This window comes from Notolepis coatsorum, assembly GCF_963971535.1.
Source record: "Notolepis coatsorum genome assembly, chromosome: 8".
NCBI lineage: Eukaryota > Metazoa > Chordata > Actinopteri > Aulopiformes > Paralepididae > Notolepis > Notolepis coatsorum.
In genome coordinates, this window is record NC_140172.1 from 99,834,366 (window position 1) to 99,858,473 (window position 24,108).

General features: G+C 38.9%; 2 protein-coding genes across 4 annotated transcripts in view; one reads left to right on the forward strand and one right to left on the reverse strand.

Moving 5' to 3' along the window:
• LOC311233051 (clathrin heavy chain 1-like) overlaps nt 1-17,883 on the forward strand; it is a 166,408-nt gene extending 148,525 nt beyond the window's left edge. Inside the window, exons 21-32 of one of the 2 annotated variants that reach the window (XM_084319910.1) lie at nt 1,951-2,143; nt 3,108-3,265; nt 4,402-4,674; nt 5,945-6,112; nt 6,276-6,425; nt 6,657-6,788; nt 7,251-7,361; nt 8,013-8,183; nt 9,898-10,119; nt 13,599-13,619; nt 16,330-16,405; nt 17,285-17,883. In XM_084319910.1, the coding sequence (XP_084176036.1) occupies nt 1,951-2,143; nt 3,108-3,265; nt 4,402-4,674; nt 5,945-6,112; nt 6,276-6,425; nt 6,657-6,788; nt 7,251-7,361; nt 8,013-8,183; nt 9,898-10,119; nt 13,599-13,619; nt 16,330-16,405; nt 17,285-17,640 (2,031 nt within the window). In that variant the 3' untranslated portion in view covers nt 17,641-17,883. The remainder of the gene's footprint in view (nt 1-1,950; nt 2,144-3,107; nt 3,266-4,401; nt 4,675-5,944; nt 6,113-6,275; nt 6,426-6,656; nt 6,789-7,250; nt 7,362-8,012; nt 8,184-9,897; nt 10,120-13,598; nt 13,620-16,329; nt 16,406-17,284) is intronic. The other variant, XM_084319911.1, reaches the window with a different exon arrangement.
• A 2,897-nt stretch (nt 17,884-20,780) lies between these two features.
• Nucleotides 20,781-23,115, reverse strand: ptrh2 (peptidyl-tRNA hydrolase 2). Of its 2 annotated transcripts, none has more exons than XM_084319913.1 (2): nt 23,056-23,115; nt 20,781-21,391 (listed from the first exon to the last, which is right to left on the reverse strand). In XM_084319913.1, exon 2 carries the CDS (start codon nt 21,378-21,380, stop codon nt 20,871-20,873), a length of 510 nt encoding a protein of 169 aa, XP_084176039.1. In that variant the 5' UTR covers nt 21,381-21,391; nt 23,056-23,115; the 3' UTR covers nt 20,781-20,870. The 2 variants fall into 2 exon arrangements, with proteins under 2 accessions (XP_084176039.1, XP_084176038.1); XM_084319912.1 differs by having other exon boundaries at nt 23,047-23,085.
• Nucleotides 23,116-24,108: the final 993 nt, after the last annotated feature.

Consider the following 24,108-nt stretch of genomic DNA (forward strand, 5'->3'; position numbering starts at 1 on the left):
GGACCCTGATGTAAACAAGACTAAAGTATTGCTCTGGTCTGCATCCCCTTAACAATTGTGTGTATTGAGCCCATTCTGCAATCTGTTGATAACGTTTTCAATCAATCAATCAAACGTGGCGAGCCAGGCCAATCTTAGCATGTTAATTTATGGAATATGCAATCTAACAGCTAACGTGAACTTTACAGTAAATTACATGGATAATAATGTTAAGGTAGTTAGTTAATTCCTGTAGGTATTAGGTAGGCCATCATTAGGCTCTAAAATTCATAGGCAGTAGCCTATAAATGAAAATGAAATATAATTTTTTTATACATACATACATGCATACATTGGCCTGGCTCGTCACGTTTGATTGATTGATTGAAAACTTTAACAGATTGCAGAATGGGTACAATACAGTACGGCTCAATACACACAATTGTTAATGGGATGCAGACCAGAGAGACTTTCGTCTTGTTTACATCAGGGTCCCCCATGTTCAATTCATCATGACATTTATAACATACCGGTACACGACATACAGATATACAGTACGTTACTGCATAACGCATCGGCTCAGCCAGGTTATATATGATGCCAAGTCTACATAATTTTGGTTGTTTATAGCACAATAACATCTGATTTAATGTGATGGAAGAAGTGAAATAATCATTTTGAGTAAATATTTAATTGACCACAGCCTCATAAGATGCTGGAAAATCTTGAAAATGCACCTTGAAAATGCTTAAAGTGCTTGCATTTTGCCTTGGAAAAGGTGTACAAACCCTGCAGTTAGCTCTGTGGTACTGATACCAGTTAGCTCTGTGGTACTGATACCAGGTTAACGAGTTAGCTCTGTGGTACTCATAGCAGGGTTCGCACAAGGTCCTTGAAGTGCTTAAAGTGCTTGATTTTTTACCAAAAAAAAAGTCTAGGCCTGGAATTCCTTAAACAGCCAATTTTTTTTAATAAGGTGCTTAAAAAGTCCATGAAATTCAAATCAACCATTCGCATTGAAAGTTTTGTTCATCCATGATCAAATTGTTCTGAATCAAGATTTTTTTTTTTTATTATTTAAAGTGTAACTAATGGGGAGTGCAAGGCGCTCACCACCAATGCAGGAGACGCTGGGTTCTAGCCCAGCTCTCCGTATTGCTATCAGCTTGGCTGGTCGTTCATACTAATACAATTGGCAGTATTAGGGGGTGGGAAGCTGATGGGTGGGGATCGGACGTTGTGGACAGCGACTCCTACAGGTCGGTTGGTGCGCCTGCGCAGCAGAATCAGGAAGCGACGGGAGCGGTGTGCCCTCCAAAAACGCAGACCCCCGACGCTGAGAGATCGCGCTGTGCAGGTGAAAAGATGCGACTGCTGCTTCCTCGAGTACCGGAGGGGACACGTGATGCAAGGCTTAGTCCACATTGCAGCCGGCTTGTGGGAGGCATGGCCTAACAGCGTTCGAGACAGGGGAGGGTAGAATTGGACGATACGAAATTGGGATGGGAGAAAAATAGAAAAATGGGAGAAAAAGTAGATACAAAAAAATAAAGTGTAACTAATTGTCGTAAATTGGTTTTAAGCCATAAATATTGGATCCGATTTTCTTTTCAATAAAATAGTGCTTGGAAAAGTACTTAAAAGTCCTTTAATTTAGCTGTGTCTGTGGGAACCTTGATACCAGGTTAACGAGTTAGCTCTGTGGTACTCATAGATTGTGCCAAGAAGACCATAGCCCATATTTATAATACTTTTATGAATAAGAGTTCTGATCTAGGATTAGTGCTCAGGTCACATGACCATATACACCTCGCTATACAACTTGTCTGCTCTCAGATCAGTACTCCTACATAATAAAGCTGAATCAGTTATTGATTATTCAGAGTTTTAGCTTTTAAACAATCCTATGATATATACGGTAAATAAATGAATTTGACAATGTCTTATTTTATTTTATTAAATTATTTGTAGGTGCTGATTGAGCACATTGGCAACCTGGACCGGGCCTATGAGTTTGCTGAGCGCTGCAACGAGCCGGCTGTGTGGAGCCAGCTGGCCAAGGCTCAGCTGCAGAAGGGCCTGGTCAAAGAAGCCATCGACTCCTACATCAAGGCTGACGACCCCTCTGCCTACATGGAGGTGGTTCAGGCTGCTGATACGAGCGGTAAGGAGGAGGACCGACAGACTGAGACGACTCCACATAGGATCACATGATGACGATGGGATTCTGCCACACAGTTGTCATGAAACTTCTTCCGCACTGGGAGAATATTTTACTTAATTTACTGTTAACCTTTGGAAATCATCGTCATTTTAATTTATTCGTACATGGAATTGTTACAGTCCAACAGTGTCTTCAGTACATATAGTTCACTTAATATGATCCACTAAATTCCATGGCCGAAAGGAACAGGAAGAAGAAAACTCTTATTGTACCTGCCCCTACACACATACTACACTGATAAGACTGTTCATAGTGCAATGTTTACCAAACCAAACAAAATGTACATACTTATTTTGCAGAAATTAAAACAACACAATTCAATTAACATAAATAAATACATTTTGTGTATCTATCAGTTAAATTGCATATTTACTGAGGTTCATTCATTTATACACACACACACACATTTATCTATATATTTCTAGTACATTGTTCTATTATATAATGTATTCTATATTATACTTCTATATATACTATATAATTGTATTTTTATTTTATTATACTATAACTAAATCATACTTTATTTATACTACACTATATTATATTGGTATACAGTATTATACAATATTAAATAAAATAAATGTGTTTGCCTGATTGATAAGATTGGTGGTTGATAGATTCATGAGTGATTCAATGGGTAACTTATTTTCTTAGATTGTTGCTGTTAATTAGCTAATAACCCTAACATAAGGATTAGTTGCTTTTTTAACAACACCACATGCGACTTGTGGTTCGTCTCCCACTGGTAACGGGAAGATGATGACACTGTCCCAGTATATAGACATCTATCATCCCCATGGTCATATCATTGCATGGGGAAAAGGGGGGATGGAAAAGGCAGCACTTCCTATAGCGTTCGAAACCATGTAATATTCACTGTTGCTGTGTTTCACTCCTGCTTCAGGTAACTGGGAGGACCTGGTAAAGTTCCTGCAGATGGCTCGTAAGAAGGCCCGCGAGTCCTACGTGGAGACGGAGCTGATCTTTGCCCTGGCCAAGACCAACCGCCTAGCCGAGCTGGAGGAGTTTATCAACGGGCCCAACAACGCTCACATCCAACAGGTACGAGCCACTCTACTGAATCAGAACTCAGAAAGGCAGCAGTGGAGCCGATGGTCTCTGTGCTAGTGGCTACTAACCAGCCATGAACCGTGAACCTTCCACTAGGGCTGCTTGACTATGGCAATAATCATAATCATGATTATTTTGATTGATATTGAAATCACGATTAGAATAGAAATCGGCACTACAGATCGAGGGAAATTCGGCACTACAGATCGCTCACATTGAACAGCAATAAACATTTAGGTAGTCAATAGGACTAAAATTGGAATAAGAATATAATAATATTTAAAATAAGAATAAAATAGAATAAAGGATCAAATACGGTCCGGGATATGTACATTATGGTATGTATATACATTCTAAAATCATAAATATACAACTATCCAGCCAAAGATATTCAGTAAAATGTACAGTAATAAGTGTAAAAATGTAAAGTGAAAAGTGTCCAGGAAGATTTCTCAAATCAATTACTCATTGATTTGAGAACACCATATGACAACGACTGAATTTGTTTTACCTTTCTTCTCGACCAAAGGCTACCTTTCCGTCATTGACGTTCCTGGCCAATTTCCCAATCGGGTTTCTGACATCAAGGCCACCTAATCATCCCTTCCCCTCAATTGGCTGTCGTCAATCCATGTCTCCTGAGCCTTTCAGCTCAGTGTAGTGTGATGTTTGCCTGGTGCCAGTGTATGGCAGCCATTGAGCCTGTGTAGCCCAAGGTTTGGCGCTACTAGAGCTGTCCCTGAAGCCTGTTTTTAGGATTCAAACTTCAACAGGGTTTTTCGAACGGACGTTGGAACCATTGTTTTTTAATTAATTAATTTAATCATTATAGATCCATTGCAGTCTATCGGTGGGAAAAAAAGTTGTTTCCAGAAGTTTTGTGGTCCAGGCTTGAACTTTCCATAAATCCATCTAGTTAGATCCAGCACTGAATGTATCTTGTGATTATTATCAACTTTCGACAACAACAACAACTATTAGCGTTAGGTTAACAGTCTGTAGTGTGGTAGTGAAAAGGGTTAACCTTCTGTAGTGTGGTAGTAAAAAGGGTTAACTTCACTCACTCATAAGATCAACCATGTTAAAATATCCATTCTCCCCCCCCCCCCCCCCCCCTCTTAATCTAGGTGGGCGACCGCTGCTACGACGAGAAAATGTACGACGCGGCCAAGTTGCTCTACAACAACGTGTCCAACTTCGGCCGGCTGGCCTCGACCCTGGTGCACCTGGGAGAGTACCAGGCGGCGGTGGATGGGGCGCGCAAGGCCAACAGCACCCGCACCTGGAAGGAGGTGTGCTTCGCTTGTGTGGACGGCAAGGAGTTCCGGTTAGCCCAGATGTGCGGCCTCCACATCGTGGTGCACGCCGACGAGCTGGAGGAGCTCATCAACTACTACCAGGTACAGGTGGAAACACACACACATACAAACAAACGTTTATATATATATTCATTTTTTAAATTATTATATTCTTTTCTTTCTCTTTTACATGAAATACAAAATATAAAAAACATGACGACACACGATACAATAATAATAGGCAGGACTTCACAGTATAATAATAGTACTACTAACAATAATGAACAAAAAATTATAAATACAGAACATAATACACCCACCCCCGGACCAAATGTATTATTATAATTTTTTGTTCCATTGAGATCAAGGATCTCTTTTGCGAGGGAGATCTGGCCAATGCAGTAGCATGCTTTTTTTCTTTTATATAATTATCTATATACATTATAATCTTGTATCTGTCATTGATGTCTACATTGTTACATGCTTGTGTATTTGTTTTGTTTATATAAAACAACTATGTATATAATATACTACTAATATTCACTGGTGTAATACCATCACCCCCAAATTTATGATTTTCCCTTAGCATTTGTCCTTTTATACCGTCTGTGTTTGTTCTTACTGTCAATGTTTTTCTGTACTGTTTCTACTCTGCTCCTGTTTTTGTTAACCAGAACCAAACGCAGAGAACACATTACCCCTGTATTAGCCACACTACATTGGCTACCTGTAAAATACAGGATTGATTTTAAAATTGCGCTCACCACCTACAAGGCTTTAAAGGGTGAAGCCCCAAGCTACATTGCTGAGCTTATAACCCCTTACTGCCCAAATAGGGCTCTCCGCTCCTCCGACCAAGGAGAGCTCGTCGTCCCCCGGACCAAACTAAAAACCAAGGGTGACCGGGCTTTTTCAGTCGTAGCACCCAAGCTATGGAATCAGCTACCTTATGAAACCAGGTCTGCTATTAGTGTGGAGTCTTTTAAACAAGGACTAAAAACCTTCTTATACAGTCAGGCTTTTAATTGATCATGTATGTGGTATAACATGTGTGTATATGTGATTACCGGTATATTTTAATTAATTTATTTTGAAGTATTCTACAATCTTGTATGTGATGTAACATGTGTGATTATTCTATTCTGATTAACCTTTTACTGCCTGTAAAGCACTTTGTGATTTTAATCTGGAAAAGCGCTATACAAAAATAAATTTACCTGTATTGGTTTAGTTGTAGACGCACAGTATTGCTCTGTACCTGTATTCGAATGTGGATTCGTTCATACATGGCAAATAAAATCTCTGATCTCTGACTGTCTGGCTCTTGTGATGAGAAGGTAAACATCAGCTCTCCGCTCCTCTTGTCCCTCAGGACCGCGGCTACTTTGAGGAGCTGATCACCATGCTGGAGGCGGCGCTGGGCCTGGAGCGCGCTCACATGGGCATGTTCACCGAGCTGGCCATCCTCTACTCCAAGTTCAAGCCCCAGAAGATGAGGGAGCACCTGGAGCTCTTCTGGTCCCGAGTCAACATTCCAAAGGTAAAGAGTGGATGAACGGTATTCAAAGAAACCGTGGGGGGGAAACATAGCAATTTCTTGCTCTTTTGTCATGCTCGGGTTGGGGAAGAAATCCCAATTTCTTCATTATGTTTGAATGTTTGTCACTTGGTAATATTTTGTCCTAACTGTCTTGCTAATCCAGGTTCTGAGGGCAGCGGAGCAGGCGCACCTGTGGGCGGAGCTAGTCTTCCTCTACGACAAGTACGAGGAGTTTGACAACGCCATCATCACCATGATGAACCACCCCACAGACGCATGGAAGGAGGGCCAGTTTAAAGACATCATCACCAAGGTAACGGGACTCTACTACGTCCTGGATGAAGAGACTGATTTTGATTAAATTCACTCATTAGCTGTTGTGGGGAAAAGTACTTGAATTGCAATGTCTGTAATGTCTGTTCAATCCGTCAATAGCCATTATGTGCATCTTTCTTATTCATCGATTGTGAATAGATTCATCATAAACGGCAGGTGATATTTATGCTTCGCTGATGGTTCCTGTACTTTTCTGTGTGCTGTTCAGGTGGCCAATGTGGAGCTATACTATAAAGCCGTCCAATACTACTTGGAGTTCAAGCCCTTGTTACTGAATGATCTCCTCATAGTGCTGTCGCCCAGACTGGACCACTCCCGCGCTGTCAATTTCTTCAGCAAGGTACACGCCTAACATGCTGTTCTGTTCTTTTTCTTCATTATATATTTTTCATATGTTATTCTCCTCTCCTTTGCCTCCTTGTACTTTTTTTCTTTTTTTCTTGTTATTGGCTCTCGTTGCTATGTTTTGAACATGATATCTATCTGTGTCTATCCTCCATTTTCTTGTTATAGTGTTTGCCTTATGTCTCTGATCTTGTTTTGAGTTTCTTTTCTTGACCATGTTTACATGTATTTCATTCATATATGATTATGGACATTGATGGGATGGGAGTGGAACTTTGTAAAAGCATTTGGGCTTTGTTCCCTCCTAGCACTGTTTTTAAATAATGTGCTAAATAAATAAACTAAACATGCTAACATGAGCCTACATGACAATAACTTGTTCCTTGAATAAAGTTGTTCAGTACGATCCATTGTTTCTGTCCTGTTTATCTGAATGTTGTACCTGTGCGTTCTACAGGTGAAACAGTTGCCCCTGGTCAAGCCATACCTTCGGTCGGTACAGAGCCACAATAACAAGTCGGTCAATGAAGCACTTAACAATCTCTTTATCACAGAGGAGGACTATCAGGTGAGTCTTTTCACTCAACTACTTCATTCTATTGGTTCCACAAACTTTAGTGTGAATTTCAGTTTGGTGAATTCCAATTTTTTTTTTTTTTTTTTTTTTTTTTATATTGCAAAACTAAAATTATTAAAAGTCAGTACTCAACACATAATGCATAATGAAACTAACAGACAAGGTGGCTAAAATGACATGCAAGTACAGAAACAGAAAACAAAAAAAAGTCTATAATTCCAATATTTATCCATTTATATAGACTATTTTGTCCACCAATTTCATTCATAAAATCAAAAAAGCCTTCACGTGTTAGGAAATGAACCGGTGGCTGGCGTTAATAACTTGAAGTGCTTAAAGTGCTTGGAATTACTCAAACAGACAATTTTTTAACAAGGTGTTTAAAAAGTCCTTGAAATTTTAATCAACCATTTGCATTGAAAGTTTTGTTCATCCATGATAAAATTCGTCTGAATCAAGAAATAGATTTTTTTTTATTTAAAATTTAACTAATTGTTGGGAATTGGTTTTTCAAGCCCTAAATATTAGATTAGATTATAATCCTTTTATATCCTTTTAAAATGAAAAAATGTTGCTTGAATTTCATTTTGCAATGTCTGTGGGAACCCTGTAATAATCACCATGTATCCTCTCCGTCTCAAGGCACTGAGAACATCAATAGACGCCTACGACAACTTTGACAACATCTCACTGGCCCAGCGGCTGGAGAGACACGAGCTGATCGAGTTCCGGAGAATCGCTGCTTATCTCTTCAAGGGAAACAACCGCTGGAAACAGAGTGTGGAGCTCTGCAAGAAGGACAAGCTCTACAAGGTGCTCTTCCTCCAGAGACACGCTGCATTCACGTTGTTCATCATCATGCCGTGATGCTGCACTTTTTCTATGTTGACCATAAAGCAGCTTTGCTCTGTAAACCAGAATAGGTAGAGATTACTAGGGGAAAGAATAAGGCAACTTACTTTCCAAGTAATTATTTATCACATTTTATTTTATTTCTTTTTTTTTACATGGATAAAACAAAACATGACAACACATAATACAAGAATAATAAACTGAACAACACCAGACAATAATAATGACAATAGAATGAGTAGAACAACAAAAATAATAAATACATAACCGAAAAATAAAAACACTAAGTAATTTAAACTCCATCAATGTAAAAACCTTAGAGTTGACATAATTGAAATTGTTGACAGTGATTATGCCTGTTATGCAGAACTAATTAGAATGTATTTAAGCATTACATCACGAATGTGTTATACGAATTAGATCATGCCTAGGGGTGGTTGTTAGGCCCGAGGCGCAGCCGAGGGTCGTTAGACCCCCCTAGGCATGATCTAATTCGTATAACACACGACTTCAAGTGATGTAATGTCTTTTATACAATGGCCGAATTCATCCAACCTTATTGCTATACAATAAACACACAGTAATTGAAGCATAATTGAGATTGATTCACAAAACCATCCGCAGAAAAAGTAGGCAAAAAAAGAAAAAGTTGCCTCCTTGTCTAGAAGCAGGTGCAGTGCTTCAAAGCATGCCATCTAACAACAAACTTCATATAAATCCTGCGATGTACTATTGTTTTGACAATGGGTCATGACAATCTAATTACATAATCCAACATTGTGTAAACAACTAACATATTCCAGTTAACAGTCTCTTTTTTTAAATTATTCGTTACGAATATATCCATACTTCCATTGTGTCCGGGACATTCAGTGAAATCGCTTCGTGCGACAGTGTCCTTTTGCAGAGGCAGGTTGCTACAAAGCATGCCATCTAACAGTGAAGTTACCAGTTGTTATTTGATTGATTGATTGATTGATTGATTGAACATTTTATTAACAGATTGCAGAATGGGTACAATACAGTACAGCTCAATACACAATTGTTAAGGGGATGCAGACCAGAGAAAGACTTTCGTCTTGTTTACATCAGGGTCCCCCATTTTCAATGCATCATAACATATATGACATACAGATAGACAGTGCTACATCTATACATAGGTTGCTACAAAGCATGCCATCTAACAGTGAAGTTAGCGGTTGTTATTTGATTTATTGATTGGAAATGTTATCTACAACGAATGCCATCTAACAACACACTTCCCGCAATTTATATTTAGTTTCACAATGAGTCATGACCAACCAATTACATAATCCAACATTGTGTAAGCAACTAACGCATTCAAAGTGACTATCGTTTTTGAATGAGTCGTTATGACGATATCAATACATCCATTCATAAAGATTATTGTCCGCCATCTAAATGTAAATGTTATGCTATTTGCTGTGCAGCACTTTGAGCTGCAATCCATGTATGAAAGGTGCTATATAAATAGTTATTATTATTATTATTAGATGCAGTAACATCCGATTCAAGTCTGACAATTTTGAACAGATGTCAGATTTCTGTGGAATCGGACGTATCTGACACAATGTGGTGCCCAGATTCAACTGTCCTTGCCAATACCCTGGAGCATCCCTAACCCCTCCCCGTTTGATACCCCCTCTCGATACAGGACGCCATGCTGTACGCCTCAGAGTCCAAGGACATCGAGCTGGCAGAGGAGCTGCTGGCCTGGTTCCTACAGGAGGACAAGAAGGAGTGTTTCGCCGCCTGCCTCTTCACCTGCTACGACCTGCTGCGGCCCGACGTGGTCCTGGAGACGGCCTGGAGGCACAACATCATGGACTTCTCCATGCCCTACTTCATCCAGGTCATGAGGGAGTATCTGTCCAAGGTAGGTCAGCCCATATAGGATAGTCACAATTCGGGGTTTAGAGTGGAGATTTTGGCGCAAAATGCCACAGGTTCAAGTGTATTTTACTGCTAGTCTCTGATCAACATACCACCAGTGTAGCAGTCGCACCAGTACAGTTTTTTTTTGTGAGTTGAAGATCATTCCAAGAAGATGGGGCATTAAAACAAAATACAAGTTCAGTCTGTACTCTGGGGGCCTTAAGTATTAAGTCATGTGAGCAGGTCAGACGGTCCATAGTTCCAATCTAGCAACATTGTGATATAAGGTAGTCATTTCCCAGCATTAAAGATGAACAGATACCAATATTTATTTTTGTGCCTCTGCCAGAGAATTCACTTTATCATACAGGAGGCAGTGGTGAGTGGCATATCTATCACCAGTAATAAATCTGAGAGCAGAATGATAGACCATGTCAAGAGGTTTCAGAGTGGAAGAGATGGTTAATGTCTACTTTTATTTATCTTTTTCACTCTAATTATTCTTTCTGCCTTGTGTTTTGTTTCCCAGCTGTTTAAAGGCGACACATGGGTCATTGAATTGAATGTTGATGTTTTTGCATGTTAGTTTTCAAATAGTCCAGTGAGAGAGTAGGAACATTTTGAAATTACTTGAATTCTTTATTTTCCTATATATCATTTAGGTAGAGTATGGGTCTGGGTGAGGTATGTTGTCCCCAGTAGCTCCCTTCTCAGACCAACTCTAGAGTTCCCACATGCGTGAAGAACGGAGTGTAGGATCAATAATACAATGTTGTATCATCTATACGATTTAAGGCCCATCAGGAGAGGTAACATGTGAAAAATCTTTTTAATATATACTGTGTCTAAATCTGTTATGGATGAGATTTGTTTGAGATTTATTGACACGGCTGAGGGTCATCCAGAAATGGCAGTATGTCAAGGAAATTTTCATATTAACGTGTGTTATTGTGTTAACTGTAATATCTGCACCAATATTGATACTGGCCGATAATAAAGTAACTACACTTTGATCGGTGAAGGGGAAGCCAAAGATGCCAATAACTGATTATTAATGGTTGATACGGAAATTATAATAATTGAATTGCATTGTAACATTAGATTTGAGGAGATGATGTAACACTTATATATTCCTGTCGATATGATGGCATATACAAAGTTTCTTCCCGTTTTTATATACAATAAAGACTCAAATTGCACACTATCAAGAAAATACTAATTAGTATGAAAAACATTTGGTACACTTCCGTCCTCAGCTAAATGGTATCTGTGATTTCTATTTCTACTGAAAATAGATGGTATATACACATTCTTTGGTTTTCCCTCAGTATCTTAGATGGTATACAGTGTGGAGAACCAAGTATTTGATACACTGCCGATTTTCCAGGTTTTCCCACTTACTTGAACTCGTTACCTGTATAAAAGATACCTCTCCACACTACAATCAATCAGACTCCAACCTCTCCACAATGGGCAAGACCAAAGAGCTGTCTAAGGAGATCAGGGACAAAATTGTAGACCTGCACAAGGCTGGCATGGGTTACAGGACAATAGGCAAGCAGCTTGGTGAGAAGGCAACAACTGTTGGCGCAATTATTAGAAAATGGAAGAAGTTCAAGATGACGGTCAATCTCCCTCGGTCTGGGCCTCCATGCAAGATCTCACCTCGTCGGGCAACTATGATCATGAGAAAGGTGAGGGATCAGCCCAGAACTACACGGCAGGATCTGTTCAATGACCTGAAGAGAGCTGGGACCACAGTCTCAAAGAAAACCATTAGTAACACACTACGCCGCCATTGGATTCAAATCCTGCAAGGTCCCCCTGCTCAAGCCAGTGCATGTCCAGGCCCGTCTGAGGTTTGCCAATGACATCTCGATGATCCAGAGGAGGAATGGGAGAAGGTCATGTGGTCTGATGAGACCAAAATAGAGCTTTTTGGTATAAGTTCCACTCGCCGTGTTTGGAGGAAGAAGAAGGATGAGTACAACCCCAAGAACACCATCCCAACCGTGAAGCATGGAGGTGGAAACATAATTCTTTGGGGATGCTTTTCTGCAAAGGGGACAGGACTAATGCACCGTATTGAGGGGAGGATGGATGGGGCCATGTATCGCAAGATATTGGCTAACCTCCTTCCCTCAATAGGAGCATTGAAGATGGGTCGTGGCTGGGTCTTCCAGAATGACAACGACTCAAAACACACAGCCAGGGCAACTAAGGAGTGGCCAGTCTCTAGCCTAGCCAGTCTCCAGACCTGAACCCAATAGAAAATCTTTGGAGGGAGCTGAAAGTCTGTGTTGCCCAGCGACAGCCCCGAAACCTGAAGGATCTGGAGAATATCTGTATGGAGGAGTGGGCCCAAATCCCTCCTGCAGTGTGTGCAAACCTGGTCAAGTACTACAGGAAACGTCTGATGTCTGTAATTGCAAACAAAGGTTTCTTTACCAAATATTAAGTTCTGTTTTTCTGATGTATCAATACTTATTGCATGCAATAAAATGCTAATTAATTACTTAAAAATCATATGAGATTTTCTGGATTTTTGTTTTAGATTCCATCTCTCACAGTTGAAGTGTACCTAATCCTATGATAAAAATTACAGACCTCTACATGCCTTGTAAGTGGGCAAACCTGCAAAATCGGCAGTGTATCAAATACTTGTTCTCCCCACTGTATACAGTACATTAATTTCTTTGGTCAGATGGTATATACATTATTTGGTCAGATGGTATTAACATTCTTTGGTTAAATGGTATATACATTCTTTGGTCAGATGGTATACTATATACATTATTTGGTTAGATGCTATATCCATTCTTTGGTTAGATGCTATATAAATTATTTGGCTTGCCCTCAGTATTTTAGATATATAAATTATTTGGCTTGCCCTCAGTATTTTAGATGATATACATTATTTGGCTTGCCCTCAGTATTTTAGATGATGTATAAATTATTTGGCTTGCCCTCAGTATTTTAGATGATGTATAAATTATTTGGCTTGCCCTCAGTATTTTAGATGGTATATAGATTATTTGGCTTGCCCTCAGTATTTTAAATCATATATAAATTATTTGGCTTGCCCTCAGTATTTTAAATCATATATAAATTATTTGGCTTGCCCTCAGTATTTTAGATGATGTATAAATTATTTGGCTTGCCCTCCGTATTTTAGATGATATATAAATTATTTTGCTTGCCCTCAGTATTTTAGATGGTTTATATATTATTTGGCTTGCCCTCAGTATTTTAGATGATATATAAATTATTGGCTTGCCCTCAGTATTTTAAATCATATATAAATGATTTTGCTTGCCCTCAGTGTTTTAGATGGTATATAGATTATTTGGCTTGCCCTCAGTATTTTAGATCGTATATAAATTATTTGGCTTGCCCTCAGTATCCAACCTTTGCCATTGTTCTTTTATGGGCATAAAAAGTTTGCATTCTCTAAGCTGCTCCTCTTAACTTCTCTTCCAGGTTGATGCAATTAAGGAAAAGGTGAAAGTCCATTCCTTTTTGTTTTCTTCTGGTTTTGATTTGGGTTCATTTTAGCCTTGAAGACTGTCTGCAACCTCAGTAATCTGCATGACATTTTTCATTTAAATACACCATTACACCTCCGCTTTTACACACGCACACACACACACAGAAGTGTCTCTTCTTAATACTGACTTGAGAGTAGAGCTGTAGTCACTAATGAAACTTGAGGAGAGGGAACCAGGTTTGGTAGTCTGCTGTTGGTGCCCAGTCCTTATGAACCCATGATTCTCCCCAAAGTGGCTTTTAATAATTGCACCAACAACATAATGCTGTAGGTTGTTTTTACTCTGTTGTAAAAACACCGGTTTGTAATTACCCTGTTACGGAAGCATATAGCTGCCACACCAGAAACAGGAAAAAAAATATCAGTATAACGTGATAACTTATTGTCTTAACATAAAACGTTTCACGTTATAACGTGATAAGTTGGTATCACGTTATAACGTGAAACGTTTTATGTTAAACCAATAAGTTATAACGTGATACTGATATTTTTTTCTGTTTCTGGTGTGGCAGCAATACGCTTCCGTACTCTGTGACTTCCATTGTGAGACCAGCAGTTTATTAGTATTGAAGTCAGCTTCTATTGTTCACCCAACACACTGCTTTAAAGCATCGACTACCAGTAGTTCTCCCAACCCACTGCTTTAAAGCATTGACTACCAGCAGTAGACTTCAATGTAATCATAGATGGAAGGCAAGTAATCAAGAAATACATTGTCTAGTTGGGAGCCTTTTGAAGAAAATGCACTTTTCATGATTTTTTTAAAGTTTTTATTATTTATATATATATTATTATAATCCTAATATATTATATATATATATATATATATATATATATATATATATATATATATATATATATATATATATATATATATATATATATATATATATATATATACACACACATTCACTGGAGCTCAAACGTCACCCTTGACGGTAATCTGACAATTAATTATTGTATTATTTGTATCTGAAAATTGCATTTCTTCATCGATTTTTTTCACTGTATACATTAAAGAAATGTGCTATGAGTGTAAAAACAATAAATGCACTTTTGAAATGCTCTGTAGTTTTAAAACCAAGCATGACAACCCCTCCCTGCCAGTGAGATGCTAGCAGGCTGTTGGCTCATTGGCTGTGCCTCGATTTCTACATAAAGCCTTGAGCAATGGGCCAGTCTCTCAGACCACACCCTCTTTTCTTGATCCTCTAATCTCAACTGTTGGGTCAGAGGGAAGCCACCATTGTGATTGGAGGATCAAGAAAAGAGGGCAGAGATTGAGATATAGGTCAATAGTGAGCACCTTGGGCTGTCTTCATGCACGCGTTGTGTAACACAGCTAGCATGGGACCTTTTTTTTAAGTGAAGCCTTCAGCTTGTTTGAATTTTTTGGACAGAATTTTTTTTATTGGAGAACTAATGTTTTAACCAGAGCTATGGAGGGGGCCAGGGTAGGAAATTAAACAGGAGCTTGTGTTAAAAACAGCCATGAAAAATTAAGGAAATGTCCCCTGAAATGGGATTATAGGTGCAAAAAGATTTGCCTGAAGAAAATGTTCCTGTAAATGTGGGGAAAAGATCCCCAGAATCTCCTCACGAATGAGAGGGGAGGAAAGGACCTAAAGCCACTTTTACGGATAAGAGGAGGAAATAGTAGTGCATTACAAAACAAATCCTTTAGCATCAGAAATAACCTGGGATCAGGTGCTGCTTATGACTATAATCATGCATCTTGTGTCCTCCCGCATCCTTCACACCTTACCAATGCTTCCTTCTAACAGTTCTTTGAGAAACGAAACAACTATTTTTGCTATTCCTCAGATAGAGGGGTAAAAAAAATTGCAAAGATTATGAATGAATTAATTCATCTTTATTTCGAACATGATTTAAAAAAATAAAATAAAAAAGACAAACAACGAAAAGATATACATATCACTGTTCGAAAAGGAGTAGGAAGAAGCTTATCATGCCCTACCCCTATCCGCCACTTCCAAGTGGGAACATTAATTAATACTTAAATTATATAATGGAGGATATCCACATTGCCAATAATTCTTCATTCTTAACATTGAAAACAACATAAAATAAATAATATAATAATAATCCATAATGTAGTACAAAACAAAAGTCTTAGAATCCAGAAGATTGACAATAGTCACTTCCCCTTAGGGAAGAATTTCCTCTGTTTGTAGTTTTAGTTCACGTTTGTTCAACTTCTGTGCGCCTTCTTTAAAACACACGTAAAGCAGGAAGGTTCGTTTCTCAACGCCACTGGCTTATAATCTATTGGAACATGGTTTTGATTCTCTTTTACATACACAATGTGTATGTACCATGTCTTATCAATGGTGAAAAGATTCTAGTAAAAGCAAATGGCTCTGTGTCCATCTCAGGTTATTTTTCTTTTTCAACTAATATTTTTCTTTTGCCTGACTGGTTGAGATGGGCTGACAGAGGGGTTGCTCACAGGAACCTCCTGATCGTTTAAGGAAGGTCGCCACGGCGGTCCGTTGTATGCCGATGATCACAACTTCCTAGCGCTGAATGGTCCCATCAATCCATCACATCGACGTATTAATTTAGCAACTAAATATATAGCTGTCTGGTTTGTCGTGTCCTTAAGCTGTATTCTAAATGTGGCATTATTTCTTTGTATTGCAGGTAGACAAGTTAGAAACGTCAGAGTCCTTAAGGAAAGAGGAGGAGCAGGCAACGGAGACGCAACCCATTGTCTATGGTAAGACCTCTCGGACTAAACACTCTGTCCTCATGATTCCTACACACACACACACATATATATATATACCGGTATATATGTGTGTTTATGTATGCATGTAAAGTTTGGGGAAAGTGAAAGTTTTCCACCACTATAAATTGCTTGCCCCTTGAGTCTTTGTACACCACAAGTTAAGCACTAGACCAGGGATTCTCAAACGTTTTTATACCACAACCCCATTTTATTTAGGATATTTTTTTTGACGACCCCACACATTGTATCGTGCAATTTCAACATGACATTAAGGAATATCAAAATAACAGTACACGACTGTTCTGGAATGTACTTGAAAGTACCGGTACTGCGTTTTACTTTTACCTCGAAAGTGCTTGAGTTTACAAAAGGTCCTTTGTGCTATATACCGGTATATATATTATTCCTAAAATTGCTGCACTTTGGTAAAAATTGCATTGATCTGTTGGTCTGTGTAGTAGCTAATACAGGATTTTGCTGCTTAAACGTATGTATAATGTATATTCATTGATTCACTCGTATACCAAAATTCATTTGAATTGAACATTTTAGCTTTTCGCATCAAATATTGAAATGTGATTAATTTAGATTAATTAACTATAAAGTCTTGAATAAATTAGATACAAAAATGTAATAGTCCCACCACTAAAAAGATATATATTTTTAATTTTTTTACTTGCCACTTTGGGTCGCAACCCGTAGTTTGAGAACCACTGCTATAAAAAAGGTGTGTGTGAATGAGTGATGAGTGATAAATCTGCAATGTTTGAAAACTGAAAATGTGTGGGTACCCTGATGATTTAAAGATCTCATGGAGCAGCAGGGTGTTGTAGACCAGAGCTCTGACCCCTCTTGTTCCTCTCCCAGGCACACCCCAGCTGATGCTGACGGCGGGCCCCACCAGCGTGCCCGTCCCCAGCAGCCCTATGGCTACGGCTACCAAGCCCCGGCAGGCTACGCCCCTCCAGCCGCCCAGCCCGGCTTCGGCTACAGCATGTAACCCCCCAGTGCAGCGGGCTGGAGCTCCATCCATCCATCTCTCTCCTTCAGTCCTTCACCAGCCCATTATTATTATTATTATTATCATCGTCTTCTACTCACCATGGGGGGGGGGGGGGGGATATTACCATCAAGCAGATCTTTTTTTCTTTTTGAAACTTGTCATGAAGGACTACATTTTATTTCTATTGTCAAAGAGAAAAGATTGGATCACAAAGGATTGATTTTTTTCACATTCCATATTTACTAGATTAAATCTTTTTGTCTTTATTTTATTTTGAATGGGAAATGGTTTATGTACAATGGGGTGGGGAGGGGCTTGTGGGAAGAGCGAGTCCTCTTCTTAATTAAAAGAAAACAATGAAAAAAAAAAGAAAAACAAAGGTCTGTTGTGAAGCATCTGATTTGCACTCTGTAGTGAGAAGAAATTAATGTAGAATCTCTTCATTTTTGATGTGTGTGAACAGCTTGTTCTGTCCGTCTGTAAAATGCATTTAATTATTGTATATTCAGAAACGAGAAAAACAAAAAACAAACATGCTACGATGTACCTCTATATTTGAACAGGAGACTTGCCGCTTCCATGACCACAAACTAGAAACACTACGTCCTACTAGTAGAGAAGTCCCTACACACAGTGGGTTATGTGTAGTTCTTGAAGGGAAAAACAAAAACGAAACCCAGAGATTATTTTTAACATGTGTAGCCATGTTATCAAAGTGGGTTTTTATCCTTCCCAGCAAAAGCCTATGCTGGTTTCTCCATGTGGACTGTGTAGTAATGAAAAATTTGGGGGGGTGTTTGCATTAAGATTACCTTTTCCCTTGTGCTTTAAATAGTGCTCTCGCGTGGGACCATTTCATTTTGAGGAGGGATTGCCCAGGGGCGACCCTTATATTTTTCAGACCTGTGTGCATTTTGACTAACCCTTGCCCTTGCACCCTGTTTGTGCTGCAATTTGTGTATGCTGGATATCGTGGTATTCTTAGGTCACTGTTCTAGAGGGTGTGTACAGGAGAGGGAGAAATGAAAAACCTAACGACCATGATATCCTGGCTGGGGTTTCCTCTCATCAGTTGACTGATCTAATTTGAGAATTAAAACCACAGGACTGGTGATAATTTCTTTTCTTTTTTTTTAGTTTTTATCTTACTTTAGATTTAAGCGTGCACTTATAAAGATAGTTGATTGTGCATAATCTGGATCATAATGAAACGGCGGTTTTTCCACTTAAAATAAAGGCTTCTTGTTTGTCAAGAAACGTCTGGTGTTGTCTGTTTGTGCCATATACAATTTGTCACTTATCTTATCCATTCTATAGTATAACACACACCAGGGATATGTTCAATTAACTTTCAATCAACCCAAGATGTGGGATTTCAATGTTAGAGAATGTCTTTGTATAACAGCTTCATCTAGTCTAAAGAAATTTAGTATGAATGCTTATTATCCAGTGAGGTGCAGTTTGAATTGACCAACATTGATAAAATCTTGTTTTGTGGAATCATAATTTGTATAGTAAATTAAGTATATATATATTGTGTGTATAGTTGGAATTGGAAATATTTTGTACAGTAAATTAAAAGTATATATATTGTATGTATAGTAACTGTTATATTATAGAACTCACTGAACCCACAGATTGATGTAATGGTAGCTGCACCCTCTAATGGCTCCAATACAAATGTACAGGCAGTTAGTTGAAAAGCAGTGTTTCTTTGTGGGTCCAAAGGTGATCACATGGGTCCATATGTTTTAGACTTTGACAGTCAACACAGGCTTTTGTCAGGAGCCCATGTGGGGTTCACTGATTCAAATAGGGAACCCTTAAATTGCTTGCAATTTTGGAATTTAAATAATCTGTGCACAGAACCACACAAATCAAGTCATCAGCATAACAAGAGCAGCTCAATGTCTGTGCTAAGAATCAAGTTGTCAACGTTTATATTCGTACAGTCACTTTTAAAAAGCAATAAATTGTCCTACTGTATTCCTCAAATCTATGAAACCTTGTGGGAAACGCAATGTATATTGTATAAAGACCATGAAGAATAAAAAGCAGATACTCACTTTATTTCTTATTTCTATTATCTTTTTTCCTGTCTGTCTCCTCCACCGTCCATGCTGCATGCAGTTTCCCCACAGGGATTAACCCTTTCATTGCCACACTACCAAATGGTTAACCCTTTCACTGCGACTATACAGGTTAACCATTTCACTGCCACACGACAAAGGGTTAACCTGTAGTGTGGTAGTGAAAGGGTTAATAAAGGAGCACTTGACTTGATATTAGTATTGGATATCAGGCCAATATCAGAAACAGGGTATCAGGAACACAGAAGTTGCCCAATACTACAATCTTGATACGAAGAGCAATATGTAACATGTCAAATCAAAGCAACCCGACTTTATTTTCCACGTTTTTGGCGCACAAACAGGATTATATCAGGGTAGTGGTTAAACCCTCGACTATCAAGATGCTGGGTCCTGGTTTAAGCCCTTATCACTTCTGATTAAAAGGATTATATCAGGATGCTGAGTCCTGGTTAAGCCCTAGATGATCACCTCTGGTTAAAGGACTATTCCACACATTTCAATAAGCCTATCTTATTTGTCACCAACTTTGACTCATCACAAAAAGTCGTTTGATCTCTAAATGGAGAAACATGGATGATCCCCATTAAGATCCCAAACTATACTCTTCATTAGGAGTAAGCATTGTTACATTGGTATTGGATGGACTCCGTATCAGCAGTGAAAAGGTGTTATTGGTGACGTTACATCCCCAATAAGAAACAAGCTACTTCCACGTAGGGTTGGGTACCGTTCACATTTGAACCGGTACCAGTACCTGTGAATCGATACCGGTACCCAACGGTACCTTTTTCTGTACTTTTGTCTCTAAACATTGTATCTACCTACCTCAGTTGTAAACAATTTGTCCAAATTATTTATCATCATTATTTATTTAGAACAATTTGTTAATATATAATATTGCAGCGAGCGTTGTCTGCATCTAGCTTTGTAAAGTGTAACCACACCTGCGACCGTTTTCGGCTTGCCATTGCCCCGATTGCTTTGTTGTTGAATCAAGTCAAATCCTAGGTAAGCGTGTATTGTGCACGTGAATGTTGACGTGAACGTGTGGCACACTTCATAGGTTTCGTGGTAAACTAAACGTTGACGTCATTGGACTGTTGTTTTTAACAGTACCGAAATGTGTCACCGGTGGATCTCACGTAAATCGGTCGGTACCCTAAAAGTACCGGATTCGGTACCCATCCCTACTACCAAGTAAGGATTAGCCTCGTTTATGTGATAATAACGCTTAGCAATGTGTAACAAGATGAAGACACTTATCAAATTGACTTTAGACCTTGAATTTAATTGAAACGGAAAACAAACCATAAAAGTAATTATTTAAGTCCTAACAAGTCCACGGTGTGTAGTAGATCTAATAGAGTTTCAAGTGTCCAGTGACTCGGTCCACTAGATCCGCGGGGCCCGGTCCGACTCCCAACACGGTGCGCGACCCCGGCGCGATCTGTGTCCTCCCCGCGTCCTGGATCAGACTGACCGGCAGTCCCACCTCCTTGGCGTGGCTCAGCAGCTCCAGCAGACTGTCCTCGTCGGGGGTCTTGACCACCACCTTGGGCTGACCGCAGTACTCCCACTGTTTGAGCAGCTCGGGGTTCCTCCGCTGCACCTGTTTGTAGGCCGACACGGCGGCGTGGGAACACTGTGCCGCTACTTTCCCCTTCCCCATCTTCAGGTCGTTCCGGACCACCAGGACCATCTTGAACTCACCGCCCTCTCCCATCACCTCGCTGGTGCCGTTCCCCATGACCGCCGTGAGGCTCTTGGCCTGCTTGCCGAACCGAGCCCGGAAGTGCCACCCGAGGCAAAGTCCACAGCCCACTCCTGCCATGATGCCCAAGGCCAACTGGCCGTAAAGGGAATCCATTTTGGAAAAACCTGTGGATTAACAGAAATATGTGGGGGACATCAAGTCAAGTCAGCTTTATTTATAGCACATTTACAATGACTAAAACCTAAAAGCCAACCAAAGTGCTTTACAGGTAGGACACGATAAAAAAACACAACATTTTCGCCGTCTACTAAAGACCCACTTCAATCATTATCTGAAATGAAAAAAAAAAAAGAAAAACTCTAACCCTAACTAACCTTACTGTCATGCACTTGTCCTAATATACTAACCTACACTGTAGCACTCAACACTTTGATGAACATTGTTACTCAGCTGATTGAGTTGTACCCTTCCTGCTGTCTTGTTGTACAAAACTTGTAAGTCGCTTTGGATAAAAGAGTAAACTAATTTGCTAAATGACCAAATGTAAATGTAAATACAATGCAGTAACAAATAAAATACACTGAAATGACAGAAAAAGGTATAGTACACTAAGAAAACAAGAGCAAGGTGCAATATAAAAGAAACAAGAAAAATAGATAAAAAGTCCAGAGTAACAGCAAACGTAATGTACAGGTGGCAGGTTAACTCTGGTCAAAGGCCAGGGGGGAAAGGTGTGTTTTAAGCAGCGATTTAAAGGCCTCTAGGCTTTGGGCAGATGTTGACACAATCAGTATGTGGTTGTAGTTTGAATGGGATCAATCAAAATAAAAAACATCACTAAAAAACTCTTTTTGCACACATTCATTTAGTTTGAGTTATTGAAAGGCAATGAGTTTGAATATGGCCACCGGTGATGAAATGAATGAATGAAAACTTTATTTAACAGATTGCAGAATGGGTACAATACAGTACAGCTCAGTACAAACAATTGTTAAGGGGATGCAGACCAGAGGAAGACGTTTGTCTTGTTTACATCAGGGTCCCCCATTTTCAATTAATAGTGATAATGATGTCATCAGGGACATTGATTCCATGTGTTGTGTTAATTACAGCTCAATGAAATGATCAGGTAGCATTCCATATAAGACAAGGTATGGCTATTGTTTCATCTATATAATTTCATTCATGGTGCTGTAATTAACAACACAAGGATGTTATGTCCCTGATGACACACTGGTGGCCATATTAATGTACTCTCAATAACCGTCAACTAAATGAATGTGTGCAAAACTGTTTCGTTTTTGGATGTGTGAGATTATGTGCAAAATAAATCAGCATTGTTTTTGGTGAAGTGCCCTTTATATCACCGTCATAACTTAGGTCTGGTTAATAAAGTATCAAGTTCTGCTCCACAGCTTCCTAGCTACACAATCAGACCAGAGAAGTTCACAAAAGGCGCCTTTGTTGGCCAACTTGTGGAGGTGATGAGGCACTTTGATTATTGAAGTTGAAACAACCAGCAGAGATAATCTAGCTAGTAATATTACCAACTGTGTCCACAAGTAACTACTAGTTTCTAGTATATAATACCGGTACTAAACGATTGGTATTAATAGGTACCATTACCTCGTGACATTAGGTGAACAAATAACACAACATTAGCTAGCTTGTGGTAGAGACCACTCTTCAATCTGATCGCAAGGCGCGATATGAATACCACCTTGCGAATGATTAACTAGGCTAACTACTTGAACAGTGATAGTTTCTATCCGAAGTTTAATTAGTTTAAATGCGTTTAGAATAGTGTTTCAAAACTAACATTTCATACCTGCGCGTCAGAGCAGCGTGCTAGCTGTCTCTAAAGGAATAATTACAAACGGGACTTCCGGGTGCGTGACGGCGGGGGCGTTATTTTTTTCCGTAGCCGCATTTCTCGGAGACGCTCTCTGATTGGCCACTGACTGACGCTCTCTGATTGGCCACTGACATGTTTGCCCAATCGCGTGACGAGCTGTGTCTTTGCCCATTTCCGCGTCGAACAGCCTGCAAACTATCCGAATGAATGAAAACTATAATAATAATAATAATAATAATAATAATAATAATAATAATAATAATAATAATAATAATAATAATAATAATAATAATAATAATAATAATAATAATAATAATAATAATAATAATAATAATAATAATAATAATAATAATAATAATAATAATAATAATAATAATAACTTTATTTGTATAGCACTTTTCATACAGAGGTTGCAGTTCAAAGTGCTTCACAACAGTAAAAAATACAGGCATAAGCGAGCATAAAAAGATAGACAGGTAGAATCACAGTGTTTCACATTAGGATCTAGCATCCCAATAGGCTCTCCGCTTACAGTTTTCAGTAACACAAATAGTAAAAATAGTTTAAAATGATTCAGTTTAAAAATAGTCAAAAAATTATAAAATAGAACGGACATAAAAAATACAGGCATGAGCGAGCATAGCAAGATATGGCAATATAATCACAGTGTTTCACATTTGGATCTAGCAAATAATAAAAATAGTTTAAAATGATTCAGTTTAAAAATAGTCATCAGTAAGAAGTAAAAAGTGCAATAACCGACACATGAATTTGATAGGCAGTGTATAAGAGTAGGCAGGGTAAGAATAGTGCAGGTAAATACAAGTTGTGTCAGGATATCCCTGATGTTTCCTCTTGCCACTAGGTGGTAGCAGATATCTATCAGTGAAATGCCTGAGCAAAGAGATAGGTTTTAAAGGGGAACTCCAACATTTTGGGAAATTTGCTTATTTAACATCTTCCCTGGAGTTAGACAAGAAGATACATACCATTTTTGTCTCTGTGCGTGCATTTTAGCTTTGGGAA